This window comes from Gavialis gangeticus, unplaced genomic scaffold (assembly GCF_001723915.1).
Source record: "Gavialis gangeticus isolate Ggan-Ray unplaced genomic scaffold, GavGan_comp1, whole genome shotgun sequence".
NCBI classification, from domain to species: domain Eukaryota; kingdom Metazoa; phylum Chordata; order Crocodylia; family Gavialidae; genus Gavialis; species Gavialis gangeticus.
The window spans coordinates 12,347,649-12,369,439 of NW_017729000.1; the positions used below are offsets into that span (position 1 = coordinate 12,347,649).

At 40.3% G+C, this 21,791-nt stretch overlaps 1 protein-coding gene across 1 annotated transcript in view; it reads left to right on the forward strand.

Annotated features, from left to right (window-relative positions):
* The window catches only part of PPP2CA (protein phosphatase 2 catalytic subunit alpha), a 35,910-nt gene extending 18,608 nt beyond the window's left edge, over positions 1 to 17,302 (forward strand). The window contains exons 3-8 of the mRNA XM_019506291.1: positions 7,889 to 8,098; positions 9,127 to 9,300; positions 9,840 to 9,929; positions 10,805 to 10,966; positions 12,217 to 12,335; positions 16,179 to 17,302. Of these exons, the coding sequence (XP_019361836.1) occupies positions 7,889 to 8,098; positions 9,127 to 9,300; positions 9,840 to 9,929; positions 10,805 to 10,966; positions 12,217 to 12,335; positions 16,179 to 16,251 (828 nt within the window). The 3' untranslated portion in view covers positions 16,252 to 17,302. The remainder of the gene's footprint in view (positions 1 to 7,888; positions 8,099 to 9,126; positions 9,301 to 9,839; positions 9,930 to 10,804; positions 10,967 to 12,216; positions 12,336 to 16,178) is intronic.
* Positions 17,303 to 21,791: the final 4,489 nt, after the last annotated feature.

The following is a 21,791-nucleotide window of genomic DNA, read 5'->3' on the forward strand; positions in this document are numbered from 1 at the left end:
TAAAAAAAAAAAAAAAAAAAAAAAAAAAAAGAATCTTAACATGTAGCTAACTGATTTTAGATCTTTCTACGCTGTCTAGTCTGTTTACACTCTAGTGTAGCAGGTGCTGATGGACAGCATGGTTCATAGCAACAAAGCTTAAGGATAAAAAGATAAAAATTAAGGTTAAATATTCATTTTTACTAAAGCTTGATTTCACTTAATTCAGCATGCACAACTTGACATATCTTAACTTCATACTAACTGGTTTTTTTCCTCAAATTGTCTGACAGCTCTATAAAAATAAAATAAAAGGCCTGCTTCTGCCTAAACAAGGTGCAATGCCAAAAATGTTGCTTGAAAGAACAATTAGGGATTCCCTTTGTTTTGGAATTTGCATGCCATCTGACCCCAACATCCCTATCTCAGTGGAGGAGACGGGTATTGAACCCATACTCTAGCAAACTCTTGCTAGAACCTGCTAGTTTGTAGAAGAGATGCTAGTCAGCTTCTAGATGGGTCACAGGCAGCGGAAAGGTGGTTTAATTTTTCTTTGTTAGTGCCTTGTTGAGCTTGACACCACTGAGGGCTGTGATATGGACTGCATATTGTCATGATGACTTACCATTTAAAGAATTGTTGGTTTGGAAAGGTTTTGATAATGATAAATATCTTTGTAAGGATTATAGGTTTTCACTCCAAACACTTTCCATAAAGGCTAGCTTTTTCATTTTTTAAAATAATCTCAATTTTTCTATTGGCTGATAATATTCTTCTCTTTTATACAGAGGAAGGTTAAGTCAGAAAGAGAGCTTCTTAATGTCCTCCTGGCTTCACTCTTTAAACTTAATCCATAATTAAACGCATGAACTTCTGAATACAGTGTCTTTATTAGAAACGGAGTATGTTGCCAAACTGCAAATGAGACAGCTACATTTTGTTGTTTCTCTTTGAACTCTTGTGGTGATTGACTTCGATCCCTCCCCACCATTGTTTTAATTTTTCTCATTCTCTTCATAGCTCTTGACCAGTGGTGCTCAACCTTTTTGTTCCAGGACTCATTCGTAAACATGGATGGCCAGTCCCAACCCAGTGCTCCTGCCTCCCTCCCCCAGCATCCCAGTGTGTGGGGCAGAGGTGCCCCCAAGCAGCCCCTTGCAGGCTGGAACTCTGCCAGCCTGCAAGGGAAAAGCCCCGTTTCCCACCTTTTTCTCTTTTAAAGGAGCATCCACTTTTAAAAATTGCCACCCTTTCTTATATTCTTGCAACCTACTTCTGGGTCATGACCCATGGGTTGAGAAACACAGTTCTTGACCATTCCCCTGGTAACTTGGGAAGGGAATGGTAGCAAATATAACATGTATTGAAGAGGTTTTTTGTCACAAGCACTGTTTTGTTTTGTTTTTTTGCATGGTTTTTATTAAGCCTTAAACCTTCTTAGCATTAAATGTGAGCATTTGGAAGTATGGGAATAGATACTGCTTGCAAAACCAAGGAGGGGGGCAGGTATACTTTCATCCCAAAGTGTAGCCAAACAAGGCCTGTTGCTGCTCTTATTTCTGTCTGAATGGGGGGTTTTACTCAAGTAAAAAAATTGTGAACTTCAAAGCAAATGTGAAATTATTTAAGCTGAGTTAAACACCCTCAGGAGAAATCCTCATCTTGATCTGATTCCTACACATATGTAAACATTTCTCTTACCAAAAAATTCTTAGGCTCATTGTAGGTGAGAATTGGTTTTCCTTTCTACCTTCTGGCCTAATATCTGTATCCTAAGAATGCTAATAGTTCTGGGAATATAGTCAAAAGATCCTTGCAGCTCTTTTCATTACTGTCACCCTGTACTCTTTCACCTCAGGGGGGAGGGGAGGAAACCCACAGCACACTTATAGGTTCATCAGTGCTATGCTCACTAGTACCATGGCTGAAAGGGACTTGGGGGGTCATGATTGACCACAAGATGAACATGTTGCAGCTGATAAAGCAAACCAAACCCTGGCTTGCATCCATAGATGCTTCTCAAGTAAATCTCAGGATATCATCCTCCTACTGTACTCGGCCTTGGTGAGGCTGCAGCTGGAATACTGCTTTCAATTCTGGGCTCCACAATTCAAGAAGGATGGCGAGAAGCTTGAGAGAGTCCAGAGGAGAGCCGGGCGTGTGCTCAGAGGGCAAGAGAATAGGCCTTATGATGAGAGGCTGAGAGCCATGGAACTCTTCAACCTGGAAAAGCACAGGCTCACTGGTGACCTGGTGGCTTCCTATAAGTACATAAGGGGTGTGCATCAGGATCTGGGGGAACGTCTGTTCAATAGAGCGCCCCAAGGTATAACAAGGACCAATGGTCACAAACTCCTCCGTGACAGTTTTAGACTGGACATAAGGAAAAACTTCTTTACTGTCTGAGCCCCCAAGGCCTGGAATAGACTCCCTCCAGAGGTGGTGCAAGCACCTACTTTAGATTTATTCAAGAAACGTTTGGATGCTTATCTTGCTGGGATCCTTTGACCCTACCTGACTTCCTGCCCCTGGGGCAGGGGGCTGGACTCCTTATCTTCAAGGTCCCTTCCAGCCCTAACGTCTATGAAATCTTTCTTTGGAAGTCCTGCAAGATACAGTTTGGAAATGGTCTGTGATTATGAAATGGTCCTGTTGGAACTGTGGTCTCACTCGGTATATGTTGTAAACCAAGGCCAGTCTTCATCCTGTTCAGATGATTGGTTTGGCATTAGTCACATCCTGCACACCTACATTTAAAGAGGAAATGTAAGGGAATGGGTGGAGTTTTCAGTTTGGCAAAAGTAGCTCTTTTGGGATGACTGAAAACACCATGTTAAAACAGAAGTGTCACTACTGAAATTAAAGTGTTTGTTAAACAGGTGTCACCTTGGCATGTTTGGGGTCCTTTGTTTCCTTCCTAGGTAATGAAAGTACATGGCAAACTAGAGTATAACTGGCAACTACCAAAAATGATTTAATTTTTAAAAAAGACAAAAACAACCCGCAGCACATTACATCATCATTTGATTCTGCTATTGTAGTAGGTTGGAAACTACCATATATTTTAATTCCTTTATTCGTAAATGAGTATAGGTTCTCCCCCTATCAGTAGTGCACATTCTTTTTGCTATCATTGTCAGAAGTGTTGCTTTTCATAAGCTTCAGTTACAGTTGGCATCTGAGCTGTCTGCTTACCCAGACACTTTTATTTACAGTATGACTAAGCTGAAGTGTGTTTAATAAGTGCTTACCTCTTGAACTTTCAGAGTATTCTGCTGAGCAAAATGGGTGGAGCGCTGATTTAATAGCCAACCTATATTACATCATGTTTTGCTTAGTTCTGATTTTTCTTTCTGTAGAAGTACGACGTACATTCAGTAACTGTACTTTTATCTATTCAAAACTATGGTCTTAATGTTTTTCATATGCCTTGGCTCAGCTTGGAATCATTAATATTGTTATTACAATATAATATATATATATAAAATACTCCTTGTAATTAATATTCTCTATGTACTTATTTTTAATACAGGAAAAACTTGGGAACTAATGGCATATGTTGTAAGACTGAACTGATCTGAAAATAAGAAAATGAATATATATTCTTAAAGTAGACTCCTGATGTCAACCTTCTTAAACTCATTATATTAATTTCAATCTGTGGAATGTCAAAAAGTCAGTGATAAACTAAACTTGGTTTGTCGTGAGTACAAAGCTGGAAATTATTAAGCAGCATTTATTTTTTTGCGCATCTTGACATTCTAAGTTATACAGATAAGTTTTTAAAAAGTAATTAATGGGTAAAATTCTGATGAATGTTCCAGGAAAAATTCAGGAGTCTTAGAATTGAAAAGTACATCTATATACTATCTTCTAGTTTGAATTCAGCTTCAACTTTTGGACCCTTTGCTGATGATTTGTAGCCCTTTTTTTTTTTTTTTTTTTTTTTGCATTAATTACTAAAGTTCATTACAACAGCTACCAGTACATTTACTGAATGTTTGTTGTAAATGCTACAATGTCTGTAAATGGATGAAGTGGTATGACAGTCACATATTTGATCAAGAGTGATGAAATATGAGAACTGTGGGCTTATAGCTGTAAATATTAAGTGAGATCCACAAAATCAGTGTTTATTCTAGGGTGTCCACTCCAGTAAAACTTTTGCAATGCCTTAGTTTTCATCCTAATAGACGTTTGATTCACGTGTTTGTGGTTTCAACAAATAATACGCAACAGAGAGTGACTTCTTAAGTTGAATTAAGAAATTTCTGGTGACAGAACTGTTTTGAAACAGGCTGAGGAAGCTGTTTTATTCTCTACTGCGTGGGCAGCAGGGATGTGTACAGCAGAATCTAGTTCCTTTGCAGGGTTAGTTAGGTTCCTGACCCCACTGCAGTTGTGAAGTTTTGTGAAGTACTTGTGGGCATACTGGGTTGCAGCAGATATCTGCATTGGATCACTGAGTTCCTCCAGCTGTTTGCTGCTGCTTTCATCTCAAAGGATACTACATCCAGACAGGTGGAGCTCATCAGTAGTCCCATGAGAAGTGGTACCCTTTTGAAGTAAAAGCAATAGCGAACAGTTGAGTGAGTAGCTCACTTTTAATTTGGCAACCTAATGCAAATGGAGTGGGTTGGAAATCACCTGGAAATGAATGATCAGTCCCACTGTACAACTTCTAAGCAGAGTAGTGGTAAACCTCAGTTCTTGTGGGAATCTTCTTTGTAGCGCTTGTGAAACTAACACCTGCTTTTGCCATTAAAGCTGTCCATAAAGACATCTTGTGAGAATGAGATTAACCAAATCTTTAAGTATATGCCATTCTGTTTGAGGAAAATAGGCCATTAGAAAAACCTGGGAGAAAGTTCATGAATTAAGATTTTCTTCAGCCATTTGAACATTTAAAAGTATTCTTTGAGTTCTGTCCTGGCTTTTAGGGCATATATAAGCAGAATTTTTTTTGGCAAAGTGCAAGGGCCATTTCGGAAGGAAACCTCCTTCTCAACCTAAAGGAAATTTAGTAAAGAATTGATCTTAAATCTCCAAAGATATGTTTGGTTACTTGCATCTTGGGAACATGAATTTTTTTAATATTCCTATTTATAAAAATGAGTTGTGTCCTGTAATAAGTTATTCTGCTTTCATGGCAACCATTGCCAGCTAGCCATGTGACTTTTTTAAGTACTGGATACAATAGGAGTAGGTTAGTTTTGTGTAATATAAATGCTCCTGGAGCCTGGATTAATTTCCTGGTAGTCTTATCTTCATGCTTTAAAGCTAATGGGAACTTGGTCCTTCTATTTTATGGTGTACAGAGCACATCTTTTTTTGCTTTTTACATTTTTCCTTCTAGGTTTTGGTTAGATCTCACGAACCCTATGTTACTGCATGTCTAATTAAAGCTTAAGACTGGCACTGTTTTGTTTGAACCTCTGTTGCTGTTGTGCATGAGCAGGGTATCATATCCAGGAACATGGAGACCAGGTTTAGGGCGAGTTGCTATTTGATTGTTTCATAGGTAATGTGGCATCTTGGATGCAATGCTTTTGTACCCAAAGTACACTAAGGTATAAAGTACACTAAATATAGGGTGTTGGCTTGAATAATGTTTCAGGTGGTTAGTCCTTCAGCACTGATGTTCCTTAAATGAATTAATGCTACCATGTTTTCAGAAAACTCCTGTATTTTTAAAAACACAAATCAACACTTTGCTCTGCATACCAGAGATCTAGCAAATCAAACAGACATTAAAACAATTAACCCTAAAGTTCATGGCACCTGTTAATTTGAATATCTCAATTCTTCTTCAAGTTAAATATTTATTTCTGGTTCAATGTGTGGCCTGTGTAGAGATGGCATTTATCATTGCTAGATACACTTCTGGAAGCCTTTTTTAAAACTGTCAAGTGAGAGAGAGTTTGGTTTGGTTATTGGTGCGCCACCTTTCTGATGAGGTACAAACTAACTGACTTTTCTTGCTTTTTATGAGGGCATTCAAGTAGGACACTCAGCTGAAATAGCATGGAGGTCTTTGTAGAGATTACCTTGTAAAATTTGTTTCTATTTATATTTCTTACCCTTTTGGCTTGGAAGGTAAAAATTCTTTGGCATGTATTTTATAGCTGTAATGGGGACGAACTACAACAGCTGGCAGCAAGATCATCTGATTAAAATAATGCAGGAGTTAAATTTGTAATCATTCTGGATGCTCTACTTTATCCCTCTTGCTCCCTTAACAAGAACTGACTTTCTTGCTTCATGAAGTATTTAGATAGAGCATGGGGATCAGTATACCACTGGGATCTCCTGATTCAAAGCATTTTTTTCTACTGACTTCCATGTGGTGCCTCTTTTAGGAGTGAAGGTGGGAAGAAAATCTTTTGTTTTTATTAGAAAGGGAGGCTGTACTGCAAAGAGTTTGTTTTCACTTTATTAGTTTCCCTGCTGTGTAATTTATATCTAGAATTATAATTGAATTTTACCTTATGCAAATAGAACAAAAAATAAACCAAGTTTTGGGGTGAGAGGAAACTTTAATTTAATTTATACGAAGAAAGATACTATACAAAGTAGTTTGTAGTTAATTTTATTCATTAGTTTGGGAATTAGCTTTGATTTTTGAGTATTGGTGAAAGTAGGCATCCCATTTTCTTTTTTTGGGTGGCAACAGGAAGAGTTGAGGTAGATCAGAAAAGCAAAAATTAATCTCAGCTTGAATAAACCTGAGGAATCTGCTTAATAACCATGAGAAAAATAGTGTTTCACATTGCCAAGCTGTTGTTTTAGGCTGCTTTTAGACATCTCTGTAGTGACATAAAATTGTCAGTTGCAAACTTCTTTTGATTCTTTTTGTTCATGCTGATTTGAAGTGAAATGAAGTCATTTGTGCTGGCATTGGGGAATCACTTTTTAAACTGCCTTCTGTTGATGTGCTTAACTTATTTCTGATCTAATTTCTAGAATATGTTATCGTTTCTGTTTGTTTGTTTTTCCCCTAATAGTAACTAATGGGTTAATGTACAGAATTTCACTGTAATATATTTAGGGTGTCACTGTAAAATACTTCAAAAAAAATCAAAGTACAACACTCCAGTTTCTCTATTCAGATCTTTCCAAATATGACAAAAACAATTTGTTCTTAAATCTGCAATAGGTCTGAAAGGAGGAAACAGTTTACCTACTTAGCTTGGTGGTGTGACTTTTAGGCCTAATAATGACTTAACATCTCATGGATAGTCATCCCGGTAGAAAGACAATTTAATGTGCTTTAACCAATGTGACTGGTTTTGTTTGACTGGATTTTTAGAAGAATGTTTGCAAATTTTAAAACTGCAAACAATTGAGTTTCTGTCAAATACTTTGACTGTCTCTGGCATAGGAGTTTGGGTGGGAGGGCTGTACCTTGAATTTTGAATGCTTTCAAAGATTGGTGCGTGAGAGAGATTATGGATGTGGTAGGACACAGCTGACTTCAAAGAGTTAGGGTTTTTGCTTAAAATTACAAAAATATTCCAGAATTCGTAAATAATATTGTTGTATTTATGCCCCCCAAAGCATCAGCTTCTTGCAGCAATAAACAAGGCCTCACAATTTGAGAACAGCATCTGACTAATGTTAATGTAGGTTTAAAGTTTAAAATTTAAATGATCTAATCATAGTATCCAAGCCTATTTAAGCCCCACCCTCGCATGGAGATTACATTTTAACTCTTGTTTTTCCAAATCTAATTTAAAAAGGATAGGATTTTACTAAAATATTTCAATGCAGGCTCATCAGCTTGGACAAGCATGTACAGAAGTATTTATTTAATGGGAGCAGCAGTGAAGACGTGGGAATGGTAGAACGCAGCTTGAACATCAAGGCTGTCTATAGACAATATCGTAACTCTTTCACTATTCTGTTGCAGGCTAAAGAAATTTTGACGAAAGAATCCAATGTGCAAGAAGTACGATGTCCAGTCACAGTCTGCGGAGACGTCCATGGACAGTTTCACGACCTCATGGAACTTTTCAGAATTGGAGGCAAATCACCAGACACAAATTACTTGTTTATGGGGGACTATGTTGACAGAGGATATTATTCAGTTGAAACAGTCACATTGCTCGTAGCTCTTAAGGTAACTTTTATTAAGCTATGTGGTTGTATTGATGAAAAAATATTTCTCTTTTGCTTGGCTGCATGGCAGCTAGACTTAATATTCACCAGGTGTCTCCTATCTGGTTTTATAGCTGTGGGAACTGACACATGTAAAACTTCAGGGTGTTACTGCCAGAGAGCTACAACTCCTGACCCCAGTCTTTTACTTATAAGAGTATGTGGCTGTGTTTTAAGGAAAAAACAATCAAGAATATTGTCCTTAAAACTAAAACTGTTTTAACTAGACTAATTTGCAATTGTTATTTAAGAAATGGCAGTTTTCTTGGGCTTGTGTATCTTGAGCTGCAAGGCAGACTCTAGAGCAGAGGTTCCCAGACTTTTTCTTATTGCGTACCCCCTTCCAGATTTGCCTGTTGCCCTTGTATTCCTACCAGCATTTTATTTTAACCCTGTAAATGCCAATTATTATTATAAGGAATATTAAATTCACCACTACGCAGTCACCTGTGTACCCCCAAATATACATGTACCACAGTTCGGGAACCCCTACTGTAGCAGATGAGTTGAGAGACTTGGAGAGGCTGCTGTGAGTAACTGGGAAGATTAGAGTGGCGTTAGCTTAATTAAAAAGGAAATCCTAAGGATGCTTAATATATTATTGAATTAGGATTAAACAAATTGGTGTTAAACTTCTGAAAATTGTGTGCTCAACAGAAAGTTATGAGAAGATAGTGGTTGCAAATTATGTAAAAGCCCAACGTTTAGCAGGGTTTTTTTATGGGTAACTTTTTTCATCCTCAGGTATTGGCCTAGAGCAAATATTAATATAATTTTCAATCAGTGCATTAATACAGCTTCAGTTTAATGATTTTACTACTACATCTTATTTTTACTCAATGAAATCTGGTTTACATATATTGACTGGCTCATAGTAATATAACCTGAAGTCCTGTACTGAACTTCCTGTTCAGTAATTCTTTTCTGGAAAGACTGATAGCTTTAAGATGGTGAGTTCTTGTTAAGGATATTAAATGCTTTTTGTCTTAGGTCCGTTACCGTGAACGCATCACAATTCTTAGAGGAAATCATGAAAGCAGACAGATCACACAAGTATATGGTTTCTATGATGAATGCTTAAGGAAATATGGAAATGCAAATGTTTGGAAATATTTTACAGACCTTTTTGATTATCTTCCTCTAACTGCCTTGGTGGATGGCCAGGTATGTTGAAATTTATTTTTTCAGCTGTTCTCTCTTTGAGGGGGGTACAGTAAACCAGATCTTTCCATAGTTGTCTGTTCTTTGCTAGTCTTTTCACCTGATTGACCCCTCCCCCCCACTTCCTCTCCTTTGTTTCCTTTATCCACACTCTTCCGAGTCCTCCCCTTCTTTTCACCCATCCATGAATGATTGATTGTCTTTTTCTAGGCAGTCCCTTTCGTCTAATGTCCTAAGAATTTTAACTATCTTCCCTAATTATGTGAAAGTCTTTTCTTTGTGCCAGTCTTCTCAAACACTGTCATTAGATTTTTTTTTTTTATTATTTTTATTTAAGGCTAACTTTTTATTGTTAAAAAAGTTTCAGCAGAAGGTTGCAAACTTTAGAAAGAGCTGTAGAGGCATGTGTAGTCGAGATTAAAACTGATAGGTCTGTTTTTGTTGCTAACTTGTATTGCAGTTTTACTTCCAATTTTACATGTGTAAACACAGATACTTTCAAGTAAATCTGGGTGAATCTAACAGATGCACAACTCTTCCAGATTTTCTGTCTACACGGTGGCCTCTCACCATCTATAGATACACTGGATCACATCCGAGCACTTGATCGCCTCCAAGAAGTTCCTCATGAGGTACTAACAAATCTGTTATTGAAATGTGCATCTTGGAGTCAGAATTTTAAACTTCAGTGTATGTTTATCATGAGTCTGTATACAGACAAATGATCAGAAATATCATTTTTATCTTAATGCTATGAAAATACCTGTTTTAAATGGTCTGCAGAAAGTGGTTGCATAGTTATGTATTTCCTATTTTCAATGTATTCTGGAGAATTTACCTTCTTTTTTTAGGCTAAGGTGCTTAATTCTTATTGAGCATGTCTACATGTACAAGTTAATGTGAAGCAGTAAACTCTGGAGCTTATTGCTCTCCAGTTTATTGCTCCAGGTGTGCTGTTTGCATGTGCGCCCAGGACCACAGCATGTTGAGCCGGGTTGGGTCAGCCTGCCAGCCCAGGGCTGCTCCCCTCAGCCCAGCATGCTGCAGTGAGGCTGGCTGGGGCAAGCAGTCTCATGCTGGCAGGCAGCCCCTATATGGAAGCACCCTCATGCCCCAGCCAGCTGGAGCAGTGTCTAAATTAGTTAATGCCAGCCTAACATGGGCACACGTGTAGACATGCAATGTTTACTACGCAACTGATTGGTCTACCGTGCAGTAAACATCTCATGTAGACATACCCATTGGAAAGCAATTCCTTTCCTCGCTAAAGTTCTTGACACAGTTCAGTTGGTTGCCCGTTTCAAGGTTCAGCTGCCCACCTAATCCATTTAAACCAATGCTTGTGGTTGTCCTAGACTTGGTTACCTGTGTGTTTTGGCATCCCTTTGCCCTCGGCTTCTGAAAATTATTGACTCTAGAAAGACAAGGTTCTTCAGGTGAATCTGGTATCTTTTAGTAGACCAACTTAAATCATTGGAAAACTATTAACTCTAGAAATATTTTCTAGGGTCCAATGTGTGACTTGCTATGGTCAGACCCAGATGATCGTGGTGGTTGGGGCATTTCTCCTCGAGGTGCTGGTTATACTTTTGGGCAAGATATATCGGAAACGTTTAACCACGCCAATGGCCTTACGTTGGTTTCAAGAGCTCATCAGCTGGTAATGGAGGTAAGCATATAGTCTTCTTTTTAAAGACTCTAAATTGTGTTCTTGATGCCTAAGCTCCATTACATTAGTGCTCTCGTTTCTGACCCTGTGGTTCTATGGTGGTCAGTTACTGTTAGAGGCAAGTAAGAATTAACATTATCCTGAAACTGGAAACAAGTTGACTGTCATGCAGGCATGGTTTAATTTGGGGCTGTCCAATTTCTAAGCCCCTGGGGTGTACCACTCAGGTCATGAGCTACTAGACTACACTGACACTCCTGTCTGCCATATTATGTATTCATGCAGGTAACTCCCCATCTCCACTGCTGCACCAGGCATTCTACCTCTGCTGCAGCATACATCTGTGACCCTCTCACTGTTGCACAGGGCATCTCCCCACACTTACACCACAAGGGCACAGGTTCCTCATGCACAGCCCCACAGTCTCCCTCAGCTCCCTGCACTACTCACCATGCTGACCTGCACTCTGAAGCAGAGGCAGGAAGTGGCAAGCAGAGGGTGGAGGAGAGGAGCCCAGAGACTTGCTGTTGCAGCAGAGCAATGAGAAGGAGCAGTGACCAGGTGTGAGTCCAAGGTCTACCCCCCTCATGGACCACCAGTTGGACTGCCCTGTGTCAGTGTATCCGAGGTTGGAGACCTTTTTAGCTCTTAATATTCTACCTTACCTTTGAGGATTCATTATAGTTTTACACACTAAGGATTATGGCAGCAGACTACATAATCTTTTTGAGCATCAGTTTCCTGGTTGTAAATTCAGTGTGGAGTCTGTTGACTTAATGAAGTGTATGTGCATGTTCATGTTTTCAAAAAGTGCAGATTTACATAAATTTGATACCTGAAGTTTGAAGCGCCTTTGGATGTACCATTTGTGTTCCAGTAAAATGCCTGAAACACTTGGTTGCTAGTATTTCTAAGTATAGATTCAAGTTCTCATCTTAGTAAGATAAAATCCAGAATTGTTTTATTAATACTGATACAACAGAAATTTTGGTGATAAGTGCAATGTGTTCTATAATTGCACTTCTTTAAATTTAATCGCATAAAAATATCTTGTTTTTTGAAATACAAATTGCAGGGTGAAACGTGAAGGTCAGAGTTCTTTCTCAGTTCTTATACTATGGACTTATCAGTGAAGAGAAACGGTTCCACAGACTGTAGCTTGTGAATCATCAACTACTGAGTTCTTAGACTGACACAAATGATGAATTAAGGTGACCTTAAAGACTTGTATGGTGTTTTTCCATCTTTAGGGATACAACTGGTGCCATGATCGGAACGTAGTAACAATTTTCAGCGCTCCAAACTATTGCTACCGTTGTGGCAACCAGGCTGCAATCATGGAACTTGACGATACTCTAAAATACTCCTTGTAAGTATTTAAAGATCAGATTGCGTGGCATCTTAGTACAGTTTTATTTCACCAAAGCAATGTAGCTTAAAAAACATCCATAAAATTACTCACTTCACATTACCCTTAGGAAGTTGAGCATAGAAGCTTTCCAAACTGTAACATTAAAGGGCGTAGCCTGTCAAGTATCTGTGCACATGTTGCTGAAACTAACTCCTCTAAGTCTTGCAAAGAAATGAAGCAGGATCTGGACAACATTGAGCAAATTAAGAGCATGTAAATGGTTAAGCTGAGACTAGGGGTGTACCAGTAGAGATTTTGGGGGGGCAATACCAATAGCCAATTTTTAATGAGGCATATCAGCCAATACCGATCCAATTTCTGATGCAGCTGCCTGAGGCTGATAAGTCTGTTGTGGTAGATGAAGAGTAGGGAGGGAAGGGGCGTGGGGGGGCAGATCAAAGCCTCTGTGGTGATGGAGGGGCTGGGTGAGGCACTGCCCAGGTGGGACGGTGTTGCACCTCGTTTGGAGGATGTGGGGGTGGATCTTGCCACTGTGCGTACCCCAGGATAGCATGGAGGCAGGGGTGCCCCAGATCGGGCGGGAAGGGGGGCTGCAGCTGGGGCTGTGACTGCGCTCCCAGCGCATAGGGGCTGCACTGAGAGGAGGCTTACGGGGAGGAGCAGGGCTGTGATCACTGTAGCCCCCACATAGCCCTAACCCAGTGTATTGCCACCCACCCCAAGCGCAGCCCCCACATGCCAGGAAGAGGCCGGTGCAGCCCTAGTCTGCAGTTGCAGCCTCCCCCCATGCAGATCTGGGGGGGCACACACCCCCTCTGCCCCATGCCCTCGTGGGGTGCATGCAGCAGTGGGAGCCGCCCCATTCCCTCCTTCACTGCAGGGGACGTTGATCTGCCCCCACCCCTTCCCTTCCCTCCCCTTCCACCACAACAGACTTACTAGCTGTACGCAGCTCTCCAAGCTGTTGGGCTGTGCTCCTTGCCACCTACATGCTGCACTGCAGCTGCATGCATGTATGCACAGGGCATTTATTGGTCACATGAGGCTCATTTCTGATGCAATTAATTTTCTTTATATCGGTGCCGATCCAATATCAGGCCGATGTATTGCTGCACCTCTAGCTGAGACTGGACAGTTTAACAAAGGAAGGAGAAATAACACGTTCCAAGAATTCCATTCAACATGACAGACTGTTAAACAGACATTAAACAAAACTAGTATTTCTTTGGTGGGGCTTTCTGGGTTTTTTGGAATATTAGCTGCTTTATTGTTTTATTTTTTTCAATAAAATGTCCCAATTCTAACCTTTTCCTTTTTAAAAGTTGGAAAAACTTCCTCTTGACACTTAACCTTGACTTTTGGCTTATGTTATCTTCAGGGATCCTGGTTTTCTCTGTTTAAAAATTGCAGATTCTCTGAGTTTTTTAAAACCACCCAAATCTGCATTTTCCCGTGATAGATAAATATAGACATAGGTTTCTAGACGTTAGGGCTGGAAGGGACCTCGGAAAATCGAGTCCAGCTTCCCACCCAAAGGGCAGGAAGTCAGCTGGTATATAGGTATCAGTTGAACATAATATTTTATATACAGTAAAAGCTCTGTTATCCGGCATCCCCCATGAATGGGGCATGCCGGTTAATCAAATGTGCACTGTTTGGTGCATTCCCCAGTGTCAAACAGCCTGCTCAGGGCCCTGCTCCCTTGCCTTGGGCTGTGGGCTGAAGTAGCAAAGAAAAACTTGGCTTGCATTAGCGAAACAGGAAGTCCCCTGGAAGTGGTACTTCCGGTTTCACTTAACCGGCATTTGAGGGATGCAGCAAAATAGCATTTTCCAGCTAATAGAGTGCTGGTTAACACAGCTCTTGCTGTGTATATACAACTTTAAAGCAGTTTGGAAGCCTATCAGTGCTTCAGTCACTACAATCAAATAAATTCTAAATACCTATAATTTTTTGTTTTTATCATGGGAAATCAGAGCTCCCTGTGTCCCTTTTTTGCTTACTAGGGTGTGGGTCCAGCTGTGTCCCATTCCCTGTTCCCCCCACCCATTTTGTGGCACTTAGCAGCTCGGATATACCAGTGCCCTGACCATGTTGGTGCCTCTCACTCCTGACCCACAGCCACAGGACCCCAGCCCTGCTGTTGCCCCTCAGTTACGACCTCCAACCCCCCAGGCCTGTCAGAGGGGGCCCCTAGCTCTCAGGGTGATGGGGCCAGTGACACGGGTCTTCAGTCCCCAGCCTCTGAGCCCCATCGGCCATGGCGGGAGCAGAGCACGGAGCCCAGCTCCCCCTCCCTCATAGGCATCACAGTTGGAGTGGAGCCCATGGGGAGCTTGGGTGTGGATGTGGGTTCCCTGCCCTGCTGCCCTCCCACTGGGGCCTCCACAGCCCAGTAGGCAGGACCCGTTGTGGGATGGCAGAGCGGGGAGGCTTGGTGTGGCTGCCAGGAGCCTCATCACCATGGCAAGGCACCCCCTGCCCACCTGGCAGCAGTTGGGGTGGCAGCTCACAGTTGTCCATCCCACTCCCCACGCAAGCCCTGTGGCCACACACCACCCCAGTTCTGCAGCGCCCCCAGCCCCGCCCAGCTCCCTCCCTCACTATGCAGGCATTAGTTTCGCGCTTCCTCCCTCCCCCACTGACTTACTATGGGAAGCTGTGCTCCATGATGCATGGCTGCTCTGCGCCTGATCGTCGTAGCCCAGAGGTGGGCAAAATGTGGCCTAGGGGATGGATGCAGCCCACTAGGCCATTCTATCCAGCCCGTGGGGCCCCTAAAAAATTTAGAAAATTAATATTTATCTGCCCTGGGCTGCCAGATGGCTTGCCAAAACTCACTAAGCGGCCCTCTGCCCAAAATAATTGCCTGCCCCTGCCTTAGCCCCTTTGCAGGCTGGAACTCTGCCAGCCTGCAAGGGGAAACCCACCACTTCCCATGGTTTTTCTCCTTTAAAGAGAGAGGTTTTTCTCCTTAAAATGAGAAACTCTGTGTTTTTCTGCAGTAAACGGAAAGCCCGGATCCCTGTTTTTCATGTACATTAGGGCTGTCTAAATGGCAGCCTGTATGTGGCCCATGAGCAGTTTATGTGCAGCTCCTAGGGTTTTACCTGCCTCTGTGTAGCTTATCGCTCTGGCTGCAGCAGCAGCTGGGGGCTTTTCCCTCCCCCAACTTTTTCTCCTTACTCCCAACCCAAGGGGGCAGGGTAGTATAGCCCAGAGTGTGGGTGTTGCAAGGGAGCTGAGTTGGGGGGAGGGGCTGCCTGTGTGGGATGGGGAACAGCCTGGACACACTTGGCTTGCCTCTGGCTGTTTAGAAGTTGGACATCCCTAATGTATGTTATAGTGAGGTATTCATTAAATGCATTTATTTATAATGATGTTTACAGCATAAAATAAGCAAGACAATGGATTTGTGACAGGCTATCAACTATTTCTGCAGAATTGGTACCGGTGTTTGGCTGCAACCACAAATGTTTTGGCTATTTTAAAAATTCATCTTCTAATTTCCACCCAGTCCTTATTTTATTACTTCCAGTTAATACCATACTTCTATAGTAAATATGTTTTTGCAAAGTACATTTAAGTTTTATGGGACCTGATTGCAGGTTTAACATTGGAAAAAAGCCTTTAAAAATGCTTGCGCTAGAGGAATTTTATAAATTAGATGAGCAATTTTTTAAATAGCAACTTAGTCCCAGACCTGGGGAGTCTGTTTCTTGCTGTTATTACTGTGCCTAAGACTTATTGTGATTACTGTGTATGAGACTCATGTCTGGCAATCCTTAATACAAGCTGATGAGACCTTTAGCACTTTGAATAACATATGTTATCTTTCAGTTTGCAGTTTGATCCGGCGCCACGTAGAGGTGAACCACATGTTACTCGTCGCACCCCAGACTACTTCCTGTAAAGAGATTTTACACTTGTACAGTATTGCCATGAACCATATGCTGACCTAAAGGAAATGGGAAGAGCAACAGTAACTCCGAAGTGTCAGAAAATATTTAACATTCAAACTCGTTTTCACATGGACCAAAAGATGTGCCATATTAAAATACAAAGCCTCTTGTCGTCAACAACAGTGACCACTTTAGAAAGAACCAGTTCATTGCATGCTGAAGCAACATTGTTGGTCAAGAAACCAGTTTCTGGCATAGCGCTATTTGTAGTTACTTTTGCTTTCTCTGAGAGACTGCGAATAATAAGATGTAGACATTAACACCTCGTGAATACATTTAACTTTCCATTTAGCTATAGCTTTATTCAGCATGACTGTAGATAAGGATAGCAGCAAACAATCATTGAAGCTTAATGAACATTTTTAAAATAAGTACCAAGACCGCCTCCTGTTTGTGTTCTAAAACTGTTTTGTTTTATTTTCAGGGAATACTGTTTAATTTAATTGTGTTGATTTATGTCCACACTCAGTTTTTTCCCCTCACTCTTTGCCTCCTACATTGTCCCTTGTAATTGTCCAAGCCTAGTGAGTTATTTTGAACAGAACTGTTTTTTTTCTGTAAGATGTTACTGCAGAAAAGTACTGCAGTGTTTTTCATAATAAACTTGTGAACTAAGTATGGAAAAATGTCAACTCCTAATTGTATCTCAGGTTAACTCTGCTAGTTTAATAAAAAGATACTTACCTTGGTGGGTTTCATAAACCCTGTATGCAAATCTTCATCCTAAAGAAAAAATAGGTCATTGGAACGACTTTCCAACATGCTCTAAACTCCTGAAATCCATTCCAAGGTTGTTGGTTACTCATGTTTTTGAAGGTGAGCATGAATCTGTGGTTTTTAATGAACTGTCACATTTTCTCAGCTCTCTACCTTACTCTCTGTAGTGTTATTTCTTTGAACCATTTGCTTGTTGGTCAGAGAACACTTTCCAATCTGTAACTGCAACATAACAAGTTACTAGCAGTAGGGCAAAAATATTCAAATCAGTTATTTTTTAAAAACCCCAAAAATCTCATGCTGCTTTCTAAATTGCAGAAATAAATATTTGGAGTTCAATAAAATACCTGTATTAAGATGTAGCAGGACTTGTGATCTAAAATTTAGCTCTTGTGCGTTTTTTGTATAACTGTTCTAAACAGAAAAGGGAGGTCTGAGCCTTTTGTGCTTTATTTCTTATTTCATGCTGTACAAAGTAGGCTTACAGTTCTCATTGAAATTCATATTGTTAATACTTTATGCATTCAACTTTCTTCCCGTTTCAAGTGTTTCTATAAAATATCCTATGATGTCCAGGAGGCTGTTCAGCAAAATAATCAGACCACTTTTATTTTCTTTCAGTTAAAAAAAAAAAAAAAAGAAAAAGAAAAAGAAGAAAAGAAAGAAAAAAAAGAACATCTCAAGTTCTTTCTATTCCATAAAAGTAAGAAAAAAAAAAAAAAATGAAAAAAAAAAAGGCAGTTCCAGTTTTTAATTTCTTAGAAGCTACCCTTTTTGGCTACCTTCATACCAAAGAACTTACATTTTTACATGTTTAAATCTGGCCCGCGATGTCTAAATTGCAAGCAGATAACTCTTTTATAAAATACATATTTTCCCATTCTCCCTACCCTCCTTCCCCTCCCTCCTGCTTTACACACTCAAAAATAAGGATTTTTACTGCTGGCCTTTCTTTTTCTTCTGCTATATCCAAACCGTATTGACTTCTACCCTCTCTTTACTGGAGGGTTTCAGCAAGACTTTTTGAGGACCAAAATGTTTTCAGACGTAATTTGTGCCATATGTTGGGAAAGGGTATTAAGCTGTGTTCTAATTTAGCATATAATTTTTTTTTACTTCTAAAAGAGAACTTGGTGTGTTTTAAGGAGAACGGTTTTTTGGGGTTTTTTTCCTTGAAAACATTTTGCTTGTCACTTTCCCATCTTCGTAAGCAATGGTCTGGGTTATCCTTGCTGCTGCTATCATCCATCTCTGGAATAATAGGATTCTTTCTGTCCATCTCTGATTTCTTATTATTTTAACTGGCATGTCTCACTTTCTGTTTAATTGAGATGAGGTGGTCTGTACAGAAGCATGTGAACGGAGTTAGGTAACTTGGGTGGTTGTCTAGAAACTGAATAAATAGATCTGAAGGCAAAATCTGAACTTTCTCTTCCTTTCATTTGCAAAAGTTATCCAAACCTATTATGTACGTTTTCAGGATTCCATGGTCCTATCACAGTGTGGTGGTTTCAGTGAAAATCAGTGCACCAACTATTTCAAAACTTTCCTTTAAAGATGTGAAAGAAATAAGTGAATATTATTATAGTGTTACTGTCCTACAAGCTTGACAAATGGGAGCAACCAGTGTTGCTCAGGAGTAGAAAATCTAAAGCGCTGTAGTTCCCAAACTAAAATTTAAGATTAATCTCAGACAATGATGCTACTTTTTCTGTCAGGGAAGCCAATGTTTGTGCATATTTCTCATTGCATTTTAAAGTACCTGAAACCTAGTAACATAGGTTAGGTTTAATTAGCTAATTACGGTTATTACCCTTTTTCTTTTATGGAATTTTCCAAAATCTTGACTTGACTTGAATGAGTTTTTGTGCCTATAAATTATAATTAAGATAAATTAGATTCTACCCAGAGAGGTGGTGGAAGCTCCATTCTTGGGGGTTTTCAAAACCCAACTAGACAAAGCTTTGGCTGGGATGATCTAGTTGGGGCTGGTCTTGCTCTGAGCAGGGGGATGAACTAGATGTAACCTCCTGACATCCCTTCCAGCCCTGACTTTCCATGATTCTTTGTGGTCTTAGGAAAATAAATTCTCCAAGGAGCACTGACTGATTAGAGCAGCACCAGCATTTTCCCTGCTTTAGGTTAAAACGGTCTTTAGAGCTTTCCATATTTCACTCTTATAAGAGTCATTTACAATTTATATGTTCTGGGCCACTAGCCTTTTTAAACAAGTCTTTGTTTATCTGCATGGTAGAATTAAATCGATGAATGTGCGTTTCCGTGCAACATGCAATTCCTGCATTCAAACACAGATTCAAAATATGAGATGTTACAAAAGCACAGGTTCATACGTATACACCTTTGCCCAAGGAGCAGGGCAACCTTTTTCTTTTGTGTGTTCCATAAATCTGTGTGCATTAGAAATGCTTTCAAGTTCTGCCATCTTTCTCTTTACAGTTTCCTTCCTTCCTTTTTTCAATTCCTTGCATACTCTGTTTTCTTGCATTTAAGATATTCTGCAATGTGCTTGAATATTTTTCTATTCTAGTCGATGTTTTCAAGTAGTTTTGCTGCCACTGTACTAATGCACACTTTCTCAGTATGGCTATTTTATGATCCTTATGAGACTAAGGTTGGCTCTTCCAGCAGCACATTCCATCAATGATTGACAAGAGACTCTGCATGTACAGGTATACATTTTCTCCAGGATAAACCAATGGAGAGTTTGGATATGTTTGATACCATTCCAATTTTTGCTGATGTTAAATTGTTTCCAGCCTTTGGCATTTGTGTGGGAAGTTCAGCCATGTAGCCAGGAGCCTATGTACTTTGGCAGCCGTTACCTATTTCACCATCTTTCAACCCTACCTACCCTAAATGATATTTAAAATGTTTATGGGAAAATTGGAAATGGGCAGGGCTAGCTCAATCTGTTTCATAATAGCAGTGGTTGAAAGGGTGAGGTGATTTCTTTGTATATCACTTGCTTTGATGCTTGCTGCATTTAAGCTTCACTGTCTCATTTTTTACCTCTTGCCTATATTCCTGTCTAGTTTCTTTTTTTTCAGTTTTCTGTCCAAAACTATTGGCAGATATGTGATTGTTTCTGAAAGATACCTGGAGCACATCTAAATCATGCTAGTTTCCAAAGGCAGGTTTTTCAAAATGGCACATATTGGAAATTTGACACTTTGTAATGACAAAAGCATAGAAAATTATTTTAAAATGTATGAATAGATAATAATTGAGAGATGAGTTAGCTAGGAGAGAACTGAACAACCTAAAGATATCCTGGTTCCTGAACCAAAAAGTACTTCCCTGCAATTGGGTTTGCTGTGTACAGTCTCCTGTGTGGAGTTTTCCTATAGGAAATATCTCCTTTCCTTTGGTGGGGAGGAGGGGGAGCTGCTTTTCTTGGAAAGAAAACTCAAGTGCAGCCGAGCCACAGACAACCATGCCTTTGAAGCACCCCAAATCCTGGCACACTTCAAATTTAGCACCACGTAGATGACACTACCCTCTTCCTCCTGTGTCTCCCCCCACCCCTTTTACTTCAAGATGGTTGCAAAGGCTTACAGGAATCCTCTAGGCTCTAGAGCAATGATTCTCAACCAGGGTGTTGTGGTGCCACCAGATACTTTGAAGGATGCCCAGGGGTTTAAGATGATTAAGCAGGTATGATGCGATAAGCTAAGCAGATAAGTGCAGACTAAAGCTTGTCCCTGCCTGGCTGACCCACTGCCCAGCCCCTCTGTGAGGAGGTAAGCATTGTAATATTTAAAATCGTTTTTGAAATGGGGTGGCACTCAATTCACAAAAGTTTTATGGAGAGGTGCCTTGAGTCCAAAAAGTAACCACTGCTGTTGATACTCCTGAAGACGGCCAAGCACACAGGAAGAGCACTCGCTGGCTGTTTGCCCCACTTCCCTGACACCCATCCGCACTGAAGGGTTAGGGAGCAGAGCAGTACAGCATGCTGGAGCACTGCTGAGAAGTACAGACATTTTAGAGCACACTTGAAAGTATTCCTCTTTTGAGGGTAGCTCCTGAAGTGCTTCCACCATTTTTAAGTGCTGCTTTGGTCATGTAGATCTGTTTCCTGGGTGTTGACGTGCTTTAGAGGTAGTTGGTGCACTTCAAACAGCATGTCTGTTCCAGTCCCTGGCAAGCTTTATTACAATTGTAGCAAACTGCCATTTCTCATTAATGGATATGGTGTACTGGAAGCTCTGAGAACCTTGGGCAGAGGGCTGTGTTCCCAGGTATACGAATATAATACTGCCATTGAACCAAAATTCAGCCCTTTCATACTGCATTTGCGAAACAATTCAGTGTACTCTGTGGTTTGAATTGCTGCTTTGTATACTCAGTCTTGTTTTCCTTCAAGAACTAACACTGATGTATGTTTCTACTGACCTCTCAGTTCACTTATGTTCCTAGATAGCATACGATATAGCATAAATCTAATTTGGAGCTGATATAGAAATGGTCCAGGTTTTGGATACTGGGTTACAGTGGATTGTAAACCCTAGTTTACATGGTTCTGGATACTTTGCAGCAAACGCAACCAAAACTGCAACAGGAATCCTGGATCCTGCAGTCTGGGAATATTAGCTTCAAATATTAAAACTGAAGGGTTTTATTGGAGTAAATATAAAATGAACTGGGTACCATAACCTGTAGGTTTATGTTAATCTATTTTATGTTGTTTTACTTTCAGTTAATGTCATAAACTTTTGAAATGCCAGTGGCTGCATTACATGTGTTCAGAGGG